General features: G+C 54.9%; 9 protein-coding genes across 9 annotated transcripts; 4 read left to right on the forward strand and 5 right to left on the reverse strand.

Annotated features, from left to right (window-relative positions):
• Positions 1 to 556: 556 nt before the first annotated feature.
• Positions 557 to 1,468, forward strand: ISF_05420 (hypothetical protein; the record flags this gene model as incomplete). The annotated part of the gene is made up of 2 exons (XM_018849025.1): positions 557 to 571; positions 686 to 1,468. 2 exons carry the CDS (start codon positions 557 to 559, stop codon positions 1,466 to 1,468), a joined length of 798 nt encoding a protein of 265 aa, XP_018703596.1.
• Positions 1,469 to 2,353: 885 nt separating this feature from the next.
• Positions 2,354 to 3,792, reverse strand: ISF_05421 (Serine/threonine-specific protein phosphatase/bis(5-nucleosyl)-tetraphosphatase; the record flags this gene model as incomplete). Its single annotated transcript, XM_018849026.1, has 3 exons — positions 2,354 to 3,508; positions 3,564 to 3,732; positions 3,776 to 3,792. 3 exons carry the CDS (start codon positions 3,790 to 3,792, stop codon positions 2,354 to 2,356), a joined length of 1,341 nt encoding a protein of 446 aa, XP_018703597.1.
• Positions 3,793 to 6,514: 2,722 nt separating this feature from the next.
• ISF_05422 (hypothetical protein) lies at positions 6,515 to 7,258 on the forward strand (the record flags this gene model as incomplete). Its single annotated transcript, XM_018849027.1, has 2 exons — positions 6,515 to 7,181; positions 7,245 to 7,258. 2 exons carry the CDS (start codon positions 6,515 to 6,517, stop codon positions 7,256 to 7,258), a joined length of 681 nt encoding a protein of 226 aa, XP_018703598.1.
• A 1,945-nt stretch (positions 7,259 to 9,203) lies between these two features.
• Positions 9,204 to 9,740, forward strand: ISF_05423 (hypothetical protein; the record flags this gene model as incomplete). Its single annotated transcript, XM_018849028.1, has 2 exons — positions 9,204 to 9,663; positions 9,721 to 9,740. 2 exons carry the CDS (start codon positions 9,204 to 9,206, stop codon positions 9,738 to 9,740), a joined length of 480 nt encoding a protein of 159 aa, XP_018703599.1.
• A 1,376-nt stretch (positions 9,741 to 11,116) lies between these two features.
• Positions 11,117 to 12,232, forward strand: ISF_05424 (hypothetical protein; the record flags this gene model as incomplete). The annotated part of the gene is made up of 2 exons (XM_018849029.1): positions 11,117 to 11,306; positions 11,427 to 12,232. The coding sequence occupies 2 exons, from the start codon at positions 11,117 to 11,119 to the stop codon at positions 12,230 to 12,232; spliced, it is 996 nt and encodes a 331-aa protein (XP_018703600.1).
• Positions 12,233 to 12,660: 428 nt separating this feature from the next.
• Positions 12,661 to 13,487, reverse strand: ISF_05425 (pyridoxamine 5'-phosphate oxidase; the record flags this gene model as incomplete). Its single annotated transcript, XM_018849030.1, has 2 exons — positions 12,661 to 13,385; positions 13,451 to 13,487. 2 exons carry the CDS (start codon positions 13,485 to 13,487, stop codon positions 12,661 to 12,663), a joined length of 762 nt encoding a protein of 253 aa, XP_018703601.1.
• A 690-nt stretch (positions 13,488 to 14,177) lies between these two features.
• Positions 14,178 to 17,619, reverse strand: ISF_05426 (hypothetical protein; the record flags this gene model as incomplete). The annotated part of the gene is made up of 4 exons (XM_018849031.1): positions 14,178 to 14,562; positions 14,623 to 15,499; positions 15,568 to 15,801; positions 16,974 to 17,619. The coding sequence occupies 4 exons, from the start codon at positions 17,617 to 17,619 to the stop codon at positions 14,178 to 14,180; spliced, it is 2,142 nt and encodes a 713-aa protein (XP_018703602.1).
• Positions 17,620 to 18,288: 669 nt separating this feature from the next.
• ISF_05427 (hypothetical protein) lies at positions 18,289 to 19,572 on the reverse strand (the record flags this gene model as incomplete). Its single annotated transcript, XM_018849032.1, has 3 exons — positions 18,289 to 18,386; positions 18,456 to 18,809; positions 18,867 to 19,572. The coding sequence occupies 3 exons, from the start codon at positions 19,570 to 19,572 to the stop codon at positions 18,289 to 18,291; spliced, it is 1,158 nt and encodes a 385-aa protein (XP_018703603.1).
• Positions 19,573 to 19,964: 392 nt separating this feature from the next.
• Positions 19,965 to 21,217, reverse strand: ISF_05428 (hypothetical protein; the record flags this gene model as incomplete). Its single annotated transcript, XM_018849033.1, has 4 exons — positions 19,965 to 19,997; positions 20,077 to 20,570; positions 20,640 to 20,821; positions 20,898 to 21,217. The coding sequence occupies 4 exons, from the start codon at positions 21,215 to 21,217 to the stop codon at positions 19,965 to 19,967; spliced, it is 1,029 nt and encodes a 342-aa protein (XP_018703604.1).
• Positions 21,218 to 21,514: the final 297 nt, after the last annotated feature.

Here is a 21,514-nt window from a genome sequence, read left to right on the forward strand (position 1 = left end):
CTTCCCCCCCCCCCCCCCGCTCATTAGCACACGACTCCCAGGAGAATTTCCAACACGTCTTGGCTTTTTTTTACTTTGACTTGTTACTCGTTTGGTTGTTGCCACTTTCCTAATCTCATGACCGTTGGCTGCAACCCCCGAAAGCCCGTTTCCATGCGTCTGCTCTAACAGACACAAGCTTGACTCGGGTGCTCGCCTCGGACATTCCTTCTCTTTCTGGCAACTCGCAATCTTCCCTTGCTATCCTAAAAAGACCTCTGTCGACCTTATGATTTCACCGCCACTCTTCATCCTGCTTTCCTTTTGTCTGAATCTTGCAAGGTCACAGTTATAGCGCCCAGTCCGGCAAGCTCTTCGATGGCGTGATACTGCGCCCAACCAACTGCGCATCTCTCCTTGACACTACTTTTTCAAAGATTCGAAGCTACTATTCTTCCTGGATTCGACACTATATCTTATCACGTTGAGCGCCTTTCTCAGAAAACATCGATAGTTGTTCTCGCGGTGTCCGGTGACCTTGGAGGTGGGCCTTGCGACAACAGCTCACTCAGTCTAAATGTCAACTCCCGCAGTAAGTTGGCGCTCCTTCTTCTTCGTTTTGGACTTGCGAGCTTCTTCAAGCAATTCTCTCTTGTACGAGCACGCAAAAAGGTACAGCTTGAAATGACTAACCCATGACCGATAGCAAAAAGCCAACCTAGCTCGCATCCGAGACAACCAGCGGCGCTCCAGAGCAAGAAGGCGAGAATACCTGCAGGAGCTGGAGCAGCGCCTTCGCCTATGCGAGTTACAGGGAATCGAGGCCACAACTGAGGTCCAGGTTGCCGCGCGCCGTGTCGCGGAAGAGAACAGGCAGCTGCGACAGCTCCTCAACAAGCATGGGTTCAGCGACGAGTACATTGCCCGCTTCCTGCAGGCCGCAGCTCCCGCAGGCGGCCCTCCGGACATGAGCCACGGACAGGGCTTTGCACCCGTCGAGCCGGGTATGGCCGTGCACGCGCTGCAGCAAGCGATGATATCGCGACGACCGGCCAGCCTCGACTCCAACACGCCCTTCCCCGTCTCGAACCAGGTCCTATCGGACTCGTCTATCTCGAGCACCCCCTCCATGTCCAACTCCACGCCCTGGGACTCCATCCCCGCCGAAGCCGCCTCGTCGTACGGCCACAACCCGGCCATGCATCTCCAGGCGGCCGCCAACACGATCCCAAGCCAGCCAAGTCCGCAGCAGCAGTATCCGGCCGCCGTGTTCATGGGGAACCAGCCTCGCGGCGGACCGGGGACTTACATGAGCCAACCAGCGCAGATGGTGGTGTCGACACCCGGCATGGCTCAACCCATGCAGCAACAGCAGCAACATCAGCCGAATGGCGGAGGGCCGATGCAGTATGACGGAACATTCAACACCTATCATGCAGCAAACGACGGTAGCTACGGCGATGGATCTGCGGGTGGATGGTCAGGATAGGCAACGTTCCATGCGCCAGGAACGATGCAACTCACCAAAAAAAAAAAAAAAAGCGGAATATCTTCCGCCAAGGATCACACTGCTTCCCGAGTCAGGCAGGCCAGGTTTCCGCGACACGACGACCCAAACTCCCGCAAAACATCGCCGACTACAAAGGATAAAAGAAAAAAACGGCGCACAGTTACGGTTGGCATCAAAGTTAATGCCGGATGTCCGTTTGGCACAGTGGATGACTGACCGCTCAAAGACGGCCAACCCGGGACGGCTACCTCGGAAAGCCCTGCCAAAGACACGTGGATGCGTGCGTGTGCTTGTTGCTCTACCGAGGAAGAGTCCATATCTACTACTGCGCAGCTTTCAGGATAAAGCTCGGTTGCACGTCAATTTAATCCCAGACCCTTGATAATCTTAATTCTTGAAACGAAGGGGGGTTGGAAGAGAAAAGGATACCAGCCCGGCAGCGGCGGACCGGGAGCAGCGGACCGGGATATCTGCAGCCTCGCCGGGACATTTTAATCAATCTACAACAAGAAAACGACCTTGGAGTGGAGCGGAGCAGAACAGGGCTGACCTTGTCACGGCCATCATCCAAAGATAAACAAACGCATTACGCTTACAGTATAATACATACATTTATTTTCATTCGCAAAAATACCGCGCCGAGTGCCATCTCTTTGGCTTCTGTAATGCGATGCTGAATAAAGGCGTAAAAAGGGACAAAACCACACAGTAAAAAAAAAAAAAAAAAAAAAAAAAAAAAAAGATTGATTGATTGATTGATTGATCCCCAAACACGTTTGCTCTGATCCCCACGAATTGGAGTAAGAAGCAACCCTCCCAAATGCCTGCCCCTACGGGGCACACACTCAAAGACACACCGACCGTCTAGAGAAAATAGTCCGCCACCGGCTTCTTTGCGGGCATGCCGCGCGAATCCTGGGGCGCCGCCTGAAAGACGCGGTACCGCCGCGCCGGCCCGCTGTTGGGCACGTTGTGCGCGTCCGACTCCATCATCAGCCCGCGACCATTGACACCGCCCCCGCCTCCTCCGCCGTCGCTGCGGCCGACGTCCCCGTTGCTGCGCGCAAAGACGCCCGTGCCGGACTCGTCCTCGCACAGCTCCAGCACGGCCGCAACGTTGCCGCAGCGGTAGCAGTAGTTGGGCGCCGACCAGACGGTCACGATGGACGAGTCGAACATCTCCTTGAAGCCTTCCATGACGAGCTGGTGGGCGCGCGCAATCAGGCTCAGGTCGTTGCGGTGGTTGAAGACCTTGACGATGTCGGCGCCGAACAGGAACCCGGCCCCGCGCGGCGACAGGCCCCAGCCGTCAATGTCGTCCGGGTCCGACCAGAGCAGGTCGCACATGGCCCCTTCGTGCGGCACCTCCTGCTTGCGGTCTATGAGGCGGATCTTGTCCACCGAGTCGATGAGCGGGCTCAGCCCGCCGTGCACGCAGAGCACAGCACCCGCCGGGTTGCCGATGCTCCCGCCGCTCGAGCCCGACGCGCCGGAGCCCGGCGGGCCGGTCCTGTTTCCCGTACCGCCGCCGCCGCCGCTGCTGCTCGGCCCTTGGCCTTGCTGCTGCTGCTGACTGTTGTTGGCTTGGCCGCGCTGGCGCGAGAAACGACTGATAATCGATCCGTTCTGGTCGCAGACCTCAATCTCCGTCTCGTCGTCGACCGGCTCGCGCTGGTCCGAGAGTGTGTTGGACGCCCCGAGGACGATGGCGCCGAGCGCGAGGTAGTCGAAGACGTCGCAGCAGTATCGCCACACGTTGGCGCTGCCGTACTTGCGCAAGCACTCGTCGTAGAAGCCGTAGACGGTCGTTATCTGCCGCGATTCGTGGTTGCCGCGGATCAGCGTCATGCGGTCGGGGTATCGGACTTTGAGGCAAAGCAGGAGGAGGAAAGATTCGAGAGAATAGAAGCCACGGTCGACAAAGTCGCCCATGAAAAGGTAGTTGGTGTCGGGCACGTCGCCTCCCACCCGGAAGAGCTCCATCAAATCATGGAACTGTCCGTGAATATCGCCACATATCTAGAAAGTCATGGAGAATCAGTACTCGGCAGCTCATCCATCAGATATGCCACACAACGACTGGGGGAATGCGCACCGTCACTGGCGCAGTCACGGTGACCACGTTTCCTTCCTCGATCAACAGTTCCCTGGCGCGGTGGCAGATCTCTCGGACTTGGGGTTCGGGTATCGGACGACAAGAACGCAGTTGCGCGATAGCTCTGCGGGCGCGTCGGATTAGCCAGCTGATTACACATACAATATCCCGCCCGTGTCCAAGCCACATACTTGTCGACGTCACTCATGATAAAGACTGGCGAGGCCGCAGTCGCACGTGGCAACGTGCCGGGCGCTTTCCTAGTGCAATGGGCAGGTTGGAAGCAGCCTTACACCATATCTCGAGGTCCGAATGAAAGATGGATTATGCAGGCAGCCACTATCGGAACCACAGGCGTTGGTGATCGCGCGCGCTTTGGGTGAACGTGGAAAGGCTGCCCTTGGTCGGCGCCCAAATCGCGACTCTGTTTGGTGGCCCTCAGACTTGCCCAGCGATGCTCCATCGCCCCACCAATTTCGAGATTCCAACGCTTTTGCCGCAACGCTGACTCGGTTGGTACCGGAGACTGGATTTTCCGTCCCGAGTTGAGGGTCCCTACTTGGAGCCAATCAGGAGCCCAGGAATCCAAGGTTGTCAGGATTGCTTCAAGGCAACGCATTCGAGCGCTTTTTCTAGCTTGGGCCGGCAGAACCGACGCGCCACACGAAAACCCAGCCAATCGCTCCTTGGTGCCGCAATTGGTTTTACCATATCGAGGAAGACCGATTCATCATGATTCTTTGATCCAGTAGGCTCAATGGACGCCATTGAACGCTCTGGTTACGTTGCTGACTCGGCTATGACAGTCCCCTAATCTTTCTTCACTCGACCGCCGGTAACGCATCACCCATCCACAAATCTCACAATGCCGCCGCATCTGCACCCTAGGTCTCGAATGACCTCGTCACTCTTTGCCACGACGGTGGTTGCCAGTTTCTTTGTCGTCGGATTGCCACATTTACTACCGTGTCCTGTACCGCGAGCACGATACGCCGACGGGGAGGTCGTGGTGGACGAGAACGGCCGCAAGCGAATATGGAGGCGAAAGGATTCCCCGCAAATCACAGACGGCCTTGCCGATTTCAATCAAAACTCAACAGACAACGTGACGCCACGATCGAGTCAATCGCGAAGAGAATGCCCCGTTCCTAAACCGGGTGGAATACTAGGGGAATGGCTCGGCTTCCACGATTCCAACGAAGAATCCCGGAGAGCAACTAGATGACGGCCGATGAAAAGAGGGAGGAAGGGAAACCCTGAAAAAGAATTATATAATACTTGTACAAATATGCTCAGGCCTGGGCAACCCTCGGAGGCGAGAAGGATGACTCACGACCAGAACACAAAGGAATACATATACATTGTGCCTATACAAATTCTTAGAATCATCTTCTTTGTGTTTTGTTTTGATCATATCGGAAAATCTCGTGCAAACAAGGAACGACCTCGTGTGATCCCCGCCGAGCTGGAGGTTTGCGTCCTGGAAGTCCGAACGGGATGTGAGGGATTGTCGAACGCCTCCGGAATGTTCGCGAACGGTCAGAACCAGCCCCTACGATGGGTGGCGCAGCGCGAAAGAGAATCACCTGGGACGTAGTGAGGAAACCAGGGGGCAGCGGTCTCATCACATTACAGAACCTCACGAAACAGCAATCTAACGCTTGATGGCTTCAGCTGCTTAGCGCATTTACGGTGGCTTCATGTGTGTCAAATAGGAAAAAAAATTGCACTCTAAGTGCCAAGAGCGAGAGAGACTTCCGCTGCTTCCGCGCTGGGAAACTGCATGTATTCTTTACCAACTGGACTGAAGTTTACTGACTACCTCCTAGAGACTGGCCAGAGTTATGGAGCATTTCAATGGGTATATCCCTTTCTTGAAAGCTTCGCCATATTTTCCCCAGCTTTCAAATATCCATCTTGAATCTATATGCGGCATAGAATCTGATGACCCAGTCTGATCTGATGTATGCTGGGCCTCGTCTCTCAAATAATTACAGATTAATTACAACTCTAAAAATCGGCGCCACACTCAAAAAATCACATGAGACCAGTCATGTCGCAAAGGTCTGCCAGTGACCAACCAGCGTTCGCAATGATCGGTTCAGACAGATACTGGACTGAGATGAAACGCGGGGGGGCGAGGCATGAAACCCCACGACACCAGACTAACAGTAGGCGAGACGCAAATGCCGCCCCCAGATTCGTCTAAAAGACGACCTGTGACGCTTCAGTACCTGGCTATAAGGCTAGAATTATCCGACAAGGGGGTATCTGCCACGCCACGCTTGGCGTCATCGCCTTGGCCCTTGGCCGACGATGGTGTCAAGAGCGCCTCCTTGCGCCAAGATGACTGAAACTGTCAGCAATGCCGTGAGCATGATTCAACTGGTGTCTTGATGCCCGATGAGAGCAGCGTCAGCCTTGTCCAAGAAGTGACGGTGAACCCTTGTCCCGCTCTCTGCCGTTCCAACCAACCCAACCAGCTGGCCAAGGTGTCAAGTGGGTTTGCATCATCAGGAATTCGACAGATCCGGTCTCAAGGAGACCATGTCGCTTGGCGATTTGAGCATGATACCTACTGTCGCATAATCGTTGGTTTCCTATTCGAGACCTCCAACGTGACTGCCTCTCCAGATCTGTCATTGGAGGTGTCGGCTCAAGGGTTGCCTCACCTCGCATGATGAGGATCACGGCGCGAGTATATGATCACCAGACTCCCCAAACCAAACCGAAAGATTTCTAATAGCCAAACACGCTGCACTACCACTCTCTTCCACTTCACCTCCTACTATTCTCTCTTTAAAACAAGAGCTGCGCTCTGTTACCTTCCGTCCCGGCGACTACTACTTTCCTTTAACAGACTCTCTCACGTCCAAAACGTTCCCTTGATACCACAGCAGCGCTGCTACCTTCCTTCAAATCCTTTCAAGATGAAGTCATTCTCCATTCTCCTCCTCACCGCCGGCCTGGTCTCGGCCGTTGCCGTCCCCGGCGCTTCCATTGCGGACCGCTCCGCCGAGGTCGGCCACGTCTCTGCGGCCGTCGAGGCTCGCGACGCCCCCGTCTCCAGCCTCTTAGATGAGGATGATGAGGAAGAGTTTGCCCCCCTTGATGCCCGCGCCGAGGAGTCCCAGCAGTCCCAGAACGGCACCGCCTCTGAGAGCGGCCGTGGCGGCAAGAAGGGCGAGCAGGGCCAGAAAGGTGGTCAGGGTCAGGAGAACCAGAACCAGGGCCAGGAGAACCAGGGCCAGGAGAACCAGAACCAGCAACAGAACAACCAGGGTCAGGAGAACCAGAACCAGCAACAGAACAACCAGAACCAGCAACAGAACAACCAGGATCTCATCAACCAGCTGCTCCAGAACGGCAACCTGAACCAGGGCATCCTCAACCCGTGGCTCGTCAGCAACATTGGCCAGCTCGGCGCCGGCCAGACCATCTCCATCGGCGGCCTCAACAGCATCTCCCTCGCCCAGCAGCTGGCCCTCGTCTCGCAGGTCCAGCAGCTCCAGACTCTCCAGCAGCTGCAGCTGATCAGCCAGCCCCAGATCGTGACGGTCCTGAACCAGGGCTTCGTCAACAACGGCGCCACTCTTGGTAAGATTGCCTCCCATTTTTCACAGCATCATTTGATCAAAGCATATACTAACATCTTGTTAGCTATCGTCGCTTAAGCTAGTAGCGTAGTGTAGATTGGGTCAAGAGAAAAATTAGGGCGGGTGATGGCGATGCGCTGTGAAATAGGCCAGGTTGACGATAACGATTGGGTTAGCTAGCTAGGAGTTTCAGTTTCAGTCTATTTTTTTTCAGTTCAATACAGGGATAAAGCTGTATTCTAGGGTTATAATTTTGTCGTCCTGATGCTTTCTCCAGTGAGACCGGATGAAGTTGTCCAACAACAGTCACAATTACGCACGGAGCGATAAAGTAGTTCACGCCGAACAAGAAACTTGCCTTCTCTCGTATTTTCGTATTCGCTATCTATGAGTTGATTACAGAAATCTCTTCAATAACGTCATGGCCGTTCTCACTCTCAGAGAGCAAGCAAGTCGTTACGGAGCACATGGCCCCTCACTACGAGGTTTTCTTTATGCCTGTTCGAAAGATTCCAAGATTTACAGTCACGCGCCTTTTGGATAAACAAGACGCTTTTTCACATCTGTCGTTATATGCTTAATCGATTGCGGACGCCTATATGCCGGAAGGTTGTTGGCTCATGCGAGGCCCCGCCTCCACGCTTTTTGCATGTCGCAGAGTCAAAATGCAAATGCAAATACTTGCCTCTCTCTCTCTCTCTCTCGGGATGTTCCGGTACTTTAGCGAGAAGGGGAGGGGGGCTTCTAAGACGAACAATTGGCCCCTCCATCGCATTCTTGCTTTTCTTCATCTGAAACGCCATCCTAAATATCCGAAACAGGACCTCAATAGCCGTGTCGCAGCTGCATCCCAACCAAACCCTCCCCCTCCCTTCCCTTGCCTCCCCAGGCACCATCGGCCATCGACAGCTGAAATCTCCGTTGGCCTAATCATGAAGGGATGGAGAACCTTGCTGCGATAGTTGAGATGGAAGATGGTGAGGGATAGTTCGGATGCAACTGTTGGAATAGCCGAGGTGATTAGGCCAGCAATCCGCTCATCCGCGCCCTGCCCTGCCCTGCCAAGGTGTCGTTTCCAACCCGTTGGACACATCCGGCTCAAGGTGGCGAATATCTACAAAGGTTTTCCCTTCACTTCCATGTCAGCCCATGCCACCGCGTGAATTTGTCACAGTGTAACAATTACGCCATGCACACGGACGGCTGGGCTTTTTGGCCGAGCACTCAAAGCGCGGATCAGACATCGGCCGTGGTTGGCACTTTATGCGAGCCCATGCCCCCATTCATCCTATCAACCGGACTTTCACCAGCCCAGTTAAGCAAGCCTTGGCAAGTTTAGGCAAGCTCGAGTTGCTGTGGCGCTGCACGTTGCCAAATGGCTTGTTCCGTTCTCATGGGCCAAGGCCCTTCATATCGGTTCACACCTTATCCGGATTAAAGATTTCCGGGGTAGAAACTCTCCTGTTACAACTCTCTGCCTAGGATGCAATTTAGACGCTGCCCAGCCTTTGCTGCGCACCAACGATGGGGGAGGGGCTGCCATCGGATGGAGGGCTTACCGTGGATGGGGGGCAATGCGAATGGTCATTGTCCTACGCAACGGGGCACAGATTGAGGCTGCTTTCATGGTATGGGGGGATGAGATTTCGCCCTTGGCAAACAGATTCGGGAACGTCTATAAAGGCAGTTGGATTCCTGCATGCTGCTGTTGGACCTTTTTGTTATCATCACAAGCAGATCAACCACTTTCATCTTCGCCTTCTTACATTCTCTTAAAGAGGCAAGTCCCGATCCAAGAGAACATGTAAACATATTTATCTACATATGGACAACTCATGCTAACCTCATCTTACTCTTCTAGCTGTGCTCGATTTCCATTCCGTTCCTTCTCTATTTATTAATACTTCTGAACTTGCGGGCTGTGCTCCATCAGTTTCACCACACTCTTTCTCGACTTCTACATACAAACCATTCCAATCTTTCTTCAACCTACGAAGTCCCCCCTTCTTTCAAATCTTACAAGATGAAGTTCTCCACCCTCATTGCTGCTGCCTTTGGCGCCGTCGCCACCGCCGCTCCCGCCGCCGAGCCCGCCTCCGCCCTGGAGCCGCGCCGGAGCTTCGACTTTGGCGGGCAGTTCAACAACCTCATCTTCCGCCAGTCCGACTTCAACTACCTGCTCAACATCAACTCGCTGGACCTGGGCCTCTTCCAGCAGCTGGGAATCAACAACAACCTCAACCTGCTGCTCTTCCAGGACATCTTCAACGTCAACAGCTTCAACCTCAACTCGCTGCTCCAGTTCCAGCAGCTGCAGACGCTCCTGGCCATCGCGGGCACCGGCGCGCTCAGCGGCTTCGACCTCGGCGGGCTCGCCCTGGGCGGGCTCAACCTGGGCCTGGTCAACGGCATCGGCGGCGTCGACCTGCGCCAGTTTGTCAGCTCGACCTCGATCCCCCAGATCGAGAGCATTGCCAGCCAGGGTACGTAAACGTGAAGTGATGAGATGAAATATGATGGGGCGCTAACATGGGGATCAGTTTCTACCACCATTATTTAAGCAATCTTTGCTTTTTCGCTGCTGCCAGGATGGGGTGACGACAGTTCAGTTTCTTGGATGGCGAGCCGCACTCGGGGGTTCCAGAGCAACACAACAGTAGGCATATAGGTTGTCGTGATTTTTTCGCTCTCATGTCTTCTGTTTAGTTTAGGTGATTAATGAAAATCTGGATTTTCGAAATTGCGCGCTCGAAAACGACATGCAGTGAGTGTCCCGGTCGAGAGACCCCATGAGACATGATGGCTCGGTTAGCACATGATCCTCTTCCTTGGCTCCCGCCTTGCCCAGCCTCTGAAATTTGTTGATGGAATCTCTCACCATGTCCATGACGTTCGAATTCCCAATGTTGACGAAATTCGGGATTCCGCCAGCCTCGCGTGGCCAGAGTAGCACGCAGGACAGCCAAGAAGGTTATTACTATAGATGATTTATTACCTGACCTGTTGATTACGTATGAGAGCCAAACCAACGTCGCTGGCTAACACGTTAGTTATTATTAGCAACTAGGATAGATGGTTGAATACTCCGCCTCTTGGATTTTCTTTTTAGAGGGTCGGTCCCCTGCCGATCCCACCTCAATTACGCACCGTCTTTAGGCTTGATTAGCGTTCCCGTCTACCAGTCAGCGATTTCGCCTCCATTTTGGCTCAGGTGAATACGGGAATCACAGCACTGCCTCGTTGGCGCCTCTTCTTTTAACTCTCTTCTTCTTTTCTTCTTGAGCCTTGGCTTGGCTTGGCTTGGCACCCCCTTGATGCCGAATGGCCGAAGCCGCCGTCCGCTCCGAGCAGGTCAAGTACCCAGGGTTTATTGCTGGTACGAGAACCCGCCGCTTTGTCCGAGTACAGGGATTGATCGTCTATCCAAGATGAAGCTAAAATAGGACCCCTTTTTAAAATCACCAGATACACCATTCACCTACTTGTCGCTTCCCTTGGGGTCGGTCTCATTGTCCAATTTCACTTCTCGCCTACATGCTCTAGCGCGCACGCCTTTGGTTCTTCCCCTTTCCATATTGCTATATCCTTTGCGATACGTTGATTCATCAGTGCCGAATCCGAGTGTACATCCAGTACATGCAGTGCAGCACAGCACATACAGCACATACAGCACATACAGCACCCAAAAAAAAAAAAAAAAAAGAAACGAAACAGGCTGGCTGGCTGGTGGTCATCGCGTGCTCACCTACCGACCACGTACAAAACCGGGCTTGCATTGTCCTCCCAACTTGCGTCCCAAGCATCGACCATCGACCGGGCGGCAAAAACATGAGCGACGCGGCCTGGCAGCTTCGCATCAGATTGGAAGAGGAGCAGCAGTGACTGTCGAATAAAAACGGAAGGCTACCAATATCACGTCTCTCCCGGCCACCGAATATGCGCAGGTCCAAGGGCATCGTCGCCGTCAAGGACAACGACGACGACGACGGCGACGACAACACCAGCTACTTCACCTACCGCCCACTGTCCAACCTCCCCACACCGCCTCCCACGTCGAGGCAACCTCGCAGCAGCGGAAACTACCATGGCAATGATGATGGCGAGATTCTGAGCGCAGTCTATCGAGGTAGGTCGCTTCCTGGATCGTGATGGCTTTCAGATGCGAATCGGCTGGCCATTTCACCCCGAACCATGCCCCCCTCCTCCCAATGACCCGACCTATACTGACTGATGCAACCTCCTCCAGGCCCGGCAATCCATCTCGTCAATCTCATCCCCTCCTCCGCCTCCCTCGCCCCGGCCTCCGTCCCTCTCGTCCAATCCATCCTCAGCCGTGCCAACCTTCCCCTCGAGACCATCGCCCTCGCCGTCTGCGTGCTCGACCGCCTCGACGCCAAGTTTGGCCGCAAGTGGCGCCTCGTATGCCCTCTCCGCACCAGCACCACCACCGCCACCACCACCCAACAACAACCAACTCCCACCGCCGCCGCTCCTGAAACGACGACGGCGGCCAAGAAGCGACACAGCCTACCCCCAGCCTCCTCGCCGCTGCCAAACCACCCGCCGCAGCTCCACATCGACGCCGTCCGCCCCGAGATCATCGTCCTCGCCGCCCTCGTCGTCGCCGACAAGTTCGCCGACGACGCCGAGCAGACCGCGCCCGCCTACTGCGCCGCCTGGGGCCGCGGCCTGTGGTCGCCCGCACAGCTCAACGCCACCGAGCGCGCCATCGTCGAGGGCCTCGACTACCGCATCGTGCCCCTCGCCGCCGACGACTGCCTCGCCGACGCCATGGTCGACATGCAGCTCGCGGGCCGCCAGCCGGACTCCTGGGACCACCAGCACGGCGAGCCCACACCGCCGCACAGCGACGACGGCGACCTGTCGTCCGTGGAGGATTGTCGTGGCGCTCGCGAGGCGGGTAGTGCCACCACCACCACCACCACCTTTGTGGCTGGCCACGCGCGGTCCAAGACCATGGTGCCGGCCAGCGGCATCCGGAGTGCGTCGGCGTCGGTGAGTCTTGGGCTCGGCTGGGCAACCGCCGTTTGAGCATCGTTGGCTTAGTTTCCCCTTGCTTAGTCCCTCTTGGCGCGGCTCGCATCCTTTGCTTTTTTCTAAACTTGTCTCTCTTGGCGTGGCGTTCTGAGCATGCGTTTGCTGAATCCTACACTGGCTTTCTCGTGCTTGCCACACTATATACCCGCCGACGAGTTTGTACTCTCTCGGCACAATAAGCATGGCTGCGCAACAAAGTGGTTTTGACATGGTTCTTGTTCTTCGACTTGGGTGGCATTTTGGCGTTAGACAATTTAATACTAGACCTTCATTCTCCTGGTTGTTTTTTTTTTTTTTTCATTTATTTACTTGCTACAGTCCGCCGCATTGCATTGATTTGCAACTAGAATTGCCACATAGCTTGATTCAATGAGAGTTTACTTTGACATGAGCATGCATCGACTCTTTTGCCTGTGCGTTTTCTAAGGACTCAACCTGTTGAGCGTCCACTCCCCATCCTCCCTCTCCCTCTCATACACGAACCGGTCATGCAACCGACTATCCCTCCCCTGCCAAAACTCGACCCTCGTCGGCACTATCCGCAAACCCCCCCAAAACTCCGGCACCGGAATGTCCTCCCTGCCCTCGAACCGCCTCTCCGTCTCCCCCACCCACCCCTCCAACTGCGCCCTCCCATCATCCCCCCCGGTGGTGGGCTCCAGCACCGCGCTCTGCCGGCTCGACCACGCGCCGATGCGGCTCCCGCGCGCGCGCGTGTCAAAGTACGCCTGGCTCTCCCCGCGCGGCACCCGCGCCGCGCCGCCCTCCACGCGCACCTGCCGCTGCAGCGCCGGCCAGTGGAAGCACAGTGCCGCGTGCGGGTTGGTCGCCAGGTCCGAGGCCTTGCGCGAGGTGCCCAGGTTCGAGTACACGACGAAGCCGCCGCGCGCGTCCAGCTCCTTGAGGTACACCATGCGCGAGGAGACGCGGCCCGAGGGGAGCTCCGCCGTCGACAGCGTGCACGTCTCCGCGGGGGCGACGCCGCCGCCGCTGCTGCTGCTGCTGAGCTTCAGGGTGGCGTCTTGGGCGGCGGAGAACCAGGCGTGGAACTGGGGGATCGGGGAGGAGCTGTCGAGGTCCGCGCGGGAGAGCGTGCCGAGGGTAAACTGCGCGGCCTGCGTGTCGTTGCCGTTGCCGCCGGGGGCGACTAAATGTTGCGAAGTGAGCGGTCGGTCGAGAGGAGGACTTGTGGCCTGTCGGGGGGAAACTCACAGATGAGCTTGTCGCCCTGTGGTGGATGGAGCGCCATTCTGGCTGAAGTGGTAAAGGCCCGTGCAAACGACCGGATCATAAACCTGGCAACCCTGGTACTGGACAGCAGCGTTTCGCAACGTTGGACAGGACTGGTTGATGACTAGAAGATGAAATCAAATGCTGCCGGCTAAATTAAGAAGCCCGTCCTCTCCGAGTCGACCCGAGTCGACGATGATGGAAACCCGAGAACCGACGCTGCCCACGAGCAATGGAGTGAGTATGTATGACACACACGGCGGGGTGGGTCGAAGGGCGTCGTCCACGAGCGAGGCGCAATTCGGATTATAAGTCGACGTCATAATCAGGACACGACTATGAACCGGCTCCGATATTCACAGACGGTGATATAACAATTCATTCATACCCCTCAGTATATATAGGTAGTCCAGCTGAACAATTCAGTAGATATTCTTTCTATATATGTACAAAATCGCTCATGTCGCAAACACATCCTCCCAACACGCCCTTCAATGTCATACCTCCCCATTTTCACTGAATAATTGCACAGCCGATACCAATTCCAATTCATGAAGCTCCCCACCTGCCTTGACGCCGTTTTTAATCCAAGAAAAAGAGGTCAAAAACACCACGTAATAAATCATACACAGCTGTTTGATACACAAGGTTTCGCTTTTTACAAAATGTCTTGCTCTTATACAAACGGAATGCCCACGCTTCGGCACACCTAGCTCACTTGCGGCGGTGGTGCATTCGGTATCTGAGGTGTCTTCTGCGGGATCGGGCTTCCTTGGAAAGCGGCCTGGTTGCTGAGCTTCTGGCTGTGTTGTATGCGAGCAGCCGATTCTTTCTTAAAATCGATGCCCGGATACGCTGCTTGCAGCCGGCGGTATAGGTCTTTGATAGCTTTATCTCGTTCTTCCCGGTCGGTCGCAGGGTCAATCTTGGCAGCATCACTTCCTTCCGGGGCCATTGGTTGCGCTCGAGGCCGAAGAGACAGATTCAAGGGCGGAGCTGTCATGAAGGTGGGATAAGGTGGCGCTTTGGTTTCGGCTTTGCGATCGGCCTGTGCAGCCATGTATGAAAGATTCGCTTGTAGGCGGCGCATACAGCTATTGGGACATCGGTCAGTTTCACGAGTGAAATGCTTCCGGAAACATCACTTCACTTACTGTACATAATCTTGTTGGAACAGAGTTTCTTCCTCTGTCGGCTTCCTCTCCCCTACGTTGCCATTTGCAGTTGACGCTTCCTTCTTAAGCTCCGTCTGCGTCTGTTGTAGCAGAATGACTTCATACAACAACTCGTGGTTGATGTCAAGTAGCAGCGCAAACCGCTCCTTTTCCCGCGATTCCGAGGCCGGACTCAGCGGAGGGATGTTGGATGCTGTTCCCGCATTGGGTCCCTGATTGTTGGGGAATGTCGGTGTCTGCGGAGTTGCGATGGCTCCAGGCTGTTGCGCTTGCTGCTGATGCTGTTGAGGGTGTTGTTGCATCTGGGCACCTTGCTGTGGAATTCCCTGGGCCATTTGATGAGGAGAGAACTGAGGCTGGCCGGGCATCTGTCCAGCCGGGCTGTTCTGCACAGCACTGGGTGGTCTTTGCGGGGTTCCGACCTGGCTCATGTTGCCTTGTTGAGGGTGCTGTTGCTGCATTTGCTGGTTCGGGTGCGGTTGAAGTTGCTGCTGCTGGACATGCTGCTGCGCTTGAGGGGCTTGGTGTTGCTGATGCTGTTGGTGGTGCGGGTGTTGATGCTGCTGTTGCTGCACTTGTTGCTGTTGATGTTGCTGATGGGCTTGTTGATGTTGCTGCTGCTGGGCCTGTTGTTGCTGCTGCTGCTGGGCCTGTTGCTGTGCTTGCTGTTGCTGAAGGTGTTGTTGCTGCTGCTGCTGTGCCATGCGTTGCTGCATCATCTGTTGAACTTGCTGTGGCGTCATTCCTTGTTGATTCATTGGAAAGCCCTGCATGCCGCCCATCATGTATTGGCCTTGTGGGAAATTCTGAGGTACTTGCCCATACTGAGGGGCGAATTGCTGCTGAAATCCTGCCACTGATTGAGGAGTGTACACGTTAGAAATACAAGAGCGCAGTCTCGTCACCGGTAGGAAGGAGACTTACTTTGTCCATTGGCAGTCATGTTGGGCATGCCAGGATTCTGCATCATGCCTTGCGAGGGACCAGCCATCATTTGAGGATTCGCAGCGGGGTTGAAGCCACCCTGGGGCGCCATCCCAGCGAACTGTTGTTGGTTGAACATCATCTGCTGTTGCTGCTGCTGGTTAGGCTGGGCCCCTGCCTGTGGGTTGAACTGGGGCCCAGCGTTGCCATAGCCAAACTGTCCTTGGAACATGGCTATGGTTGTCGTCGGAGTTTTATTGCGTGTCCGAAAAAGAGCGAGGATAGTTTATTTCAGCGCGACGGGAAACGAGTGGAAGGAGACGACGATCAATGCCCAAGGGTGCGACGCGTCGTACTTGCAATTGGCGCAAGATGAGCAACTGGCGGCGTGCGCGTCGAGAAACCGCAAAGTCGATGGCCTTCTGGGTCGTTCAAAAACAGATATGATGCGTGTCAACTTTGAAACACGACTAGATTTGGATGCGGCGATTGTTTTTTTTTTTTTTTTTCGTTGGAAGCGAGCGTCGGCGCGGCGCGCTGGACGGGGCGGGATACGAGACTTTGGTAAACGGGGGGCGGAGGTTTTGCGCCGGGCGGGCGTCGGTGTCGATGGGATTACGAGGGTAATAGTCGCACGACTATCAACAGTAGAATATGGTCGGCCACAGACTGCGAAGCTCGGAGATGACTGCAGGATTACTTCTCGGCAATGCGCCGGCCGCCCTCGTATCGATGTCGTCTTGATGGTGGTGGTGTGTTGAGAGAGCCAAGGTTTGGCTGGCCGCTGGCGGAATCGGAAAGCGGAGAAGGTTTTCGCCGTTCGCCTTGTCGCGGCACTCTCAGCCGTACTGTGTGCCTAACCTACCCTTGACCTCGGCAAAACCCATTGTGGCCTTGGTATCAGCGTTTGGGAGGAGACTACATCTTGGAAACCACAGGAAAATCTAGAGGAACTGCAAATCTTCGAAATACGGCATCATATCAACTAGTTCCCATAAGATTGGGTGCAGCGGCGACCCGGTATCAAAACAAATGTGAGTTGTTCGCGCCCCACAGGCCAGGGTCACCGCATGTTTGGGCATTTACTTGCTTTCGTTGCCAATCTTGGCCCCTTTTCGGATTCTTTGTATAATAATAGAAGTTAACCCCTTTTCTATAAGTAACTACAGCTAACTTTGCGAACAGTAGGTTGTTGCATATTTACAGTCACCCTCGACCGCCAAAATAAACTCCTTCGCGACAACCTGCATGGTTCTTTCCGATGGATGCAGCGAATCGTACCTAATTTCGGCAAAATTCCGACGACAGTGAGTTCATTTTTGATCAATACACTGATGACACAGAAACGTACCAGAGAAAGCTTGATATGGGGAAACCGGAACCTTCGCAGTCGCCCTCAGCCGTACAGGTAATGAACGACGAGACGACGTTCTCCGGTGGCGAAAGATATCGGCCAGGGTCTGCATGAATGTCGTTGAAGATCGAATGAGCATCAAAGACCGTCACGCTTGCTCCAGGCCAACGTCGTTTCACAAGAAGATGGAGCGGCGAGATGCTCTCAAAAAGCTCATTTACAGCTCGGCTGTACTGATACATCTTGTGCTGGTATTCGGATGTGTTGTATTGAGACTTGGTCGGCCAAACCGGATTATCTCCTGCGCCGCCGCTCTCAAAGCTTGCATACAGTGGCGTCTTCTCCAGTGGCGCGGTGTTCATGACAACGAAGCGCCGTCCACCGGTCTTGTATATGCGGTCAAAGGATTCCCATACGCACTCAACAAGGTCACTGAGCGTCGTTCCTGGCCTGTTTCGGTCCAAGAGAAAGCCCTCCACGCCCAAGTCGTTGGTGCCGATCCACATGGCGTACACGGTGTTGTTTGGCTGTCGGTTGGGATATAATGATGCAAAGGCCAAGTCGGCCTCGAATGCGGGAATCTCATATTCGAGCACGCTCGGTACCGCTCCGGGTATGATCCGCGCTGGCTGCGTCGCCACCTTTTGCGAGCACGTAGAACCGGCTACTGCGTAGTTGTAGTACCTCACGCCGGTCATGTTGGCTACCATCCTGCCCCAGGAGACGCCACCATCGGCTGTTTCATTATTCGGCGGCATGGGAAGCCCTGGAGGCGGCACCTGGCCATGCTTGGCTAGGTAAAGTGCCCTGGATTCGTCTGTGTAGCTGTCGCCAAACGTGATGAGGTTGTCCATCCTCCCAAGACTGGAGGTAAGCGCTAGAGAGGGCGCCGTAATCAACACGCCCCATGTAAGGACTTTCATTATATCGAATTGCGGCGGTGAATATTAGTCCCTTAAGCCTGTGGCGTGTTCGGCTCGTTCAATAAAGCCTTTCAAAGTCGATGAACCAATGACGGGCAGATGGGACATGACTGCGGGTGTGGCATGCATGCATTAGTTATGCGGTTTCACTTGGTAGAGATGAAGCGGAATGCACGGAAGGCGAATTCGTAAAAGTCGAAACAAAAGCATTGTTTACGAGTTGGGGGGTTGCATTCTGCGTAGCCCATCCAGTTCGCTTGGGCACTAATTGGGCACGGAGGAGCAAAGCACTGCCAATGTCTCCGAGCGGCGAACTGAGCGTATCTGAGCTCACAATAAATGTCCGAAATAGGAAATCATGGGATAAAAGTATTCATTGGCTTCGTTAATATGAACACACACTGTAGTAGTATACATAAAAGACGTGTAGGACTCGCGACGGCTTCACGCCAACTCGACGCCGTCCTGGTCGGCTTCCGCATTGTTTCTTCGGCGTCTAAGAATCCTGTCTTCGTGTGTACACTCGGTCTCGTCGCTCTCACCTGCTCTGCTGTCAGCCGTGGCACATAAAAATATGGACAATTTGCAAGTCATGTCGGGAAAAATCTTACCGTCAAAGCCTGGCTCGTCCTCGACGGCTACGAGGTGAGCAAAGCGAGACGCACCCTGGTATATGATTGCTAGGAGCTGCGCCAGGGCAATCATGAGCGGCATGAACTGGCCCGGGTCTCTCAACGAGTGGACACCGGTGATGTTGTTCCACTTCAACGTCATTTCGACAAAGGCAATGACACCTATGTTGACGGTAATCTCAAAGGCCCGCCCGATGTCAATGTTCCAGTCGTTGTCGTCGTCGTCGTCGAAATTGTGCTGCTGGTTGGCATTGCCCTGGGCCAAGGGCCCTATCCGGCCGCGCAGTCGCTGGATCCAGTAAATCGAATACTGTCCCAACAACAATGAGTATCCTGGCAGCAGAGTGTTAGCAGAGCGGCCGCAAGAAAGACGACGTGTACAAGACCCACCGAAAATATACATGATGGCCATGATGCCCGCGCCAATAGCCGTGAATATGGCAAAGACCTTGTTCATGGTGCGGAACCAGCCCCAGAGGCTCACGCTGGCGAAGAAGAAGGCCTTGTCGTCCGGGCAGGGCGAGTGGCCGAGGACGTCCATGCCGTGCCACCAGAACCAGACGAAGAGGGCGGAGAGGCCGCAGAGCTCGACGGCGTAGACGACGCCGAGCACGAGCCCCATCTGGCCGACGGAGCGGCAGACGCCGACCTGGGCGAGCAGCAGCGCCATCATGGGCGCGGCCTCGACGGCGAGGATCTGCCGGTTGACGATGAGCTTGACGAGGACGCTGCCGACGGCGAGGATGAAGATGACGACGCCCTCGCCGAGCCAGTCGTCCTGGCGGAGCACCATGCTGAGCAGGGCGGAGACCTGCACGGCCAGCATCTGGATGTAGATGCCGACGCGGATGCCGAGGCCGTAGAGGTCGGGCTGGCCCTGCACGGGGCACTGGAACTCGCGCGCCGCCAGCGCGGGGAGCGTTTCGTTGAGCATGGCGGCGGCGAAGACGACGTGTTTTGCGCTCCGCGTTCTAGTGCTGTTGCGCGTGAAGATTGTCGTATGCCGACAAACGCGGGAACGAGTTCGAGGGTGAGGGGGTGAGGGGGTTGGCGAGTTTCCGTCTATATCGTGCATGACGTTGGCGACGAGCTTCATTTTAGCCCAGGGCGAAGAAGACGGCCAAGTTCCGCGATTCGACGAGGACCTGACAACGAAACAAGCTTCTACTAGGCGTTCTTTCCAGGCGTGCGGCTGAGAGGGCTGAGAGGGCCAAGCAAGCATGCTGGCGGATATCTGATGGCGCATTCAGCCCCCTGTAAAGCCACACACCACGGGCGTGATGATAATAACTAGTTGAGAAGAAAAACATGGATATATGCATATATCTTTGAATTAATTGCAAAATTTACTAATTGCGAAATATCCACGTGAAATTACTGTGTTGTTGTTGTTGTTGTTGTTGTTGCAATTTACTAGGTATGTATTAGAGTATATTCGCTGGACTATCTACACGCTATTACATCAAGAGACTGCTGGGGTATTCGATTCTATCTGTACTGGTAATGCGGGTGTGGCCGTCCCTGTTGATCTGTTAGCCATGCATGGTAGGAGAAAGGCGGCTGCGAGAACTACCCAGTAGGAGACCCTGGATCTGCTTACCTCTAATTCTATCAACTCTTCGTAGCTGTCGGTCTCTCCCGTCTTCCTCGAGGACCAGACTTGTTGCTGTTTCGGCAGCGCAGAGTGAGAGCGAGAGCCAGACGTATCGAGCTGCTGGCCACCCTGGCCCGTGTTGGAGCGTGGCTTGCTCTGGCCGGACGCGTATCGCTGCGAGGAGCTCCCGTACTTGATGTTGAACATGCCGTAGATGACGGGGCTGTTGGCGACGATGGCTGCGAATAGGAGCTCGACGTTGGCGATGTGGTGCGAGGCGTCGGACCGGTGGTACTTGAGCACGTTCATGAGGAGTCGTGTGAGGGTGACGGCGATGATGGCGGTTCCGACCAGGAAGAGCGCGATGAGCCGGAGCTTGGCCATGAGTGGGCGTTGGATCTTGATGAGGTACCGCACGGGAAGTACCATGAGCATTAGGTCTGTAAACATTTCGAGAATCGAAAAAACAATCAGCTGTAGACTGCCGGCTGCGCATGTGCCTGCATCGCGTAACCAGTTAGTTGGTGAACTCAGGGGGACCTGGCACGATGGAGAGCAGTGCTGCTTACCTGGATCTGGTATTACAACCCAGTATTTGTCAAACGGGTGGCATTCAACAAAGCCCATGACGAGAGATGCCACAAAGGTGACGCCCATGGTAGCCCAGTAGACGGTCAAAATTGAGTAGAGCTTAAGACCCTTGAGCAGGTGCTGGATGATGCTCATGACGACGCACTTTTGTAGCCAAATACTGTAAGCCAAGCATTAGCGTTATAATTGGCACAGCTAGTCGAGCTGTTTGTTGCTTGATTCATCTTTCCACTTACTACACCGTGTACAGAGCACGATTGACCATGGTCATCTTGGCTCCAAGCTCGCGATGGGATATTTCCTCGGGCGTGAAGTGATGCTTGGCCCTTGCCTTTGGGGGCACCTGGTTCGTCCCGTAGACGAGAGGCACCGTTTCGACGGATGATCGCGCGAGAAGGGCAAAGATGGCCGCCAATGTCAGGTAGTCGCCCATCTCGAACTTGCGCAGCCGATTCCACCTCATGATCAGGCGCACCAGCATGATGATGACGGACAAGCCGGTCAGTGCCCATTGCACCGCGAGTTCTGTGTTCTTCCCCTCGGACTTTTCGGCCATGGCGCAGTCGATGGATATTCCGTGCAGTCTCTCTGTTCTCGGTGTACAACAACCCAACTTGGTGAGGCGCGTCTTTTTCTGCGTGGGACTTGCACAAGGCAAGGCAAGGCAAGGGCACCAGCAATATCTATACCAGTAGAACAGGTGCAGCTGGCGGCATGGGTCTTTTCTTCAGCCTTACCAAGTATGCAGGAATCTAGGTTGGGGACCGAGTTGATAAATGATAAAAATGCAGGAAAGAAGCAGAACAAACAGCATGAGGCCAGGAACAAGACCCGGCTGCTCGGTATACTAGAT

Source organism: Cordyceps fumosorosea (genome assembly GCF_001636725.1).
Source record: "Cordyceps fumosorosea ARSEF 2679 chromosome Unknown scaffold_13, whole genome shotgun sequence".
Lineage (NCBI taxonomy): Eukaryota > Fungi > Ascomycota > Sordariomycetes > Hypocreales > Cordycipitaceae > Cordyceps > Cordyceps fumosorosea.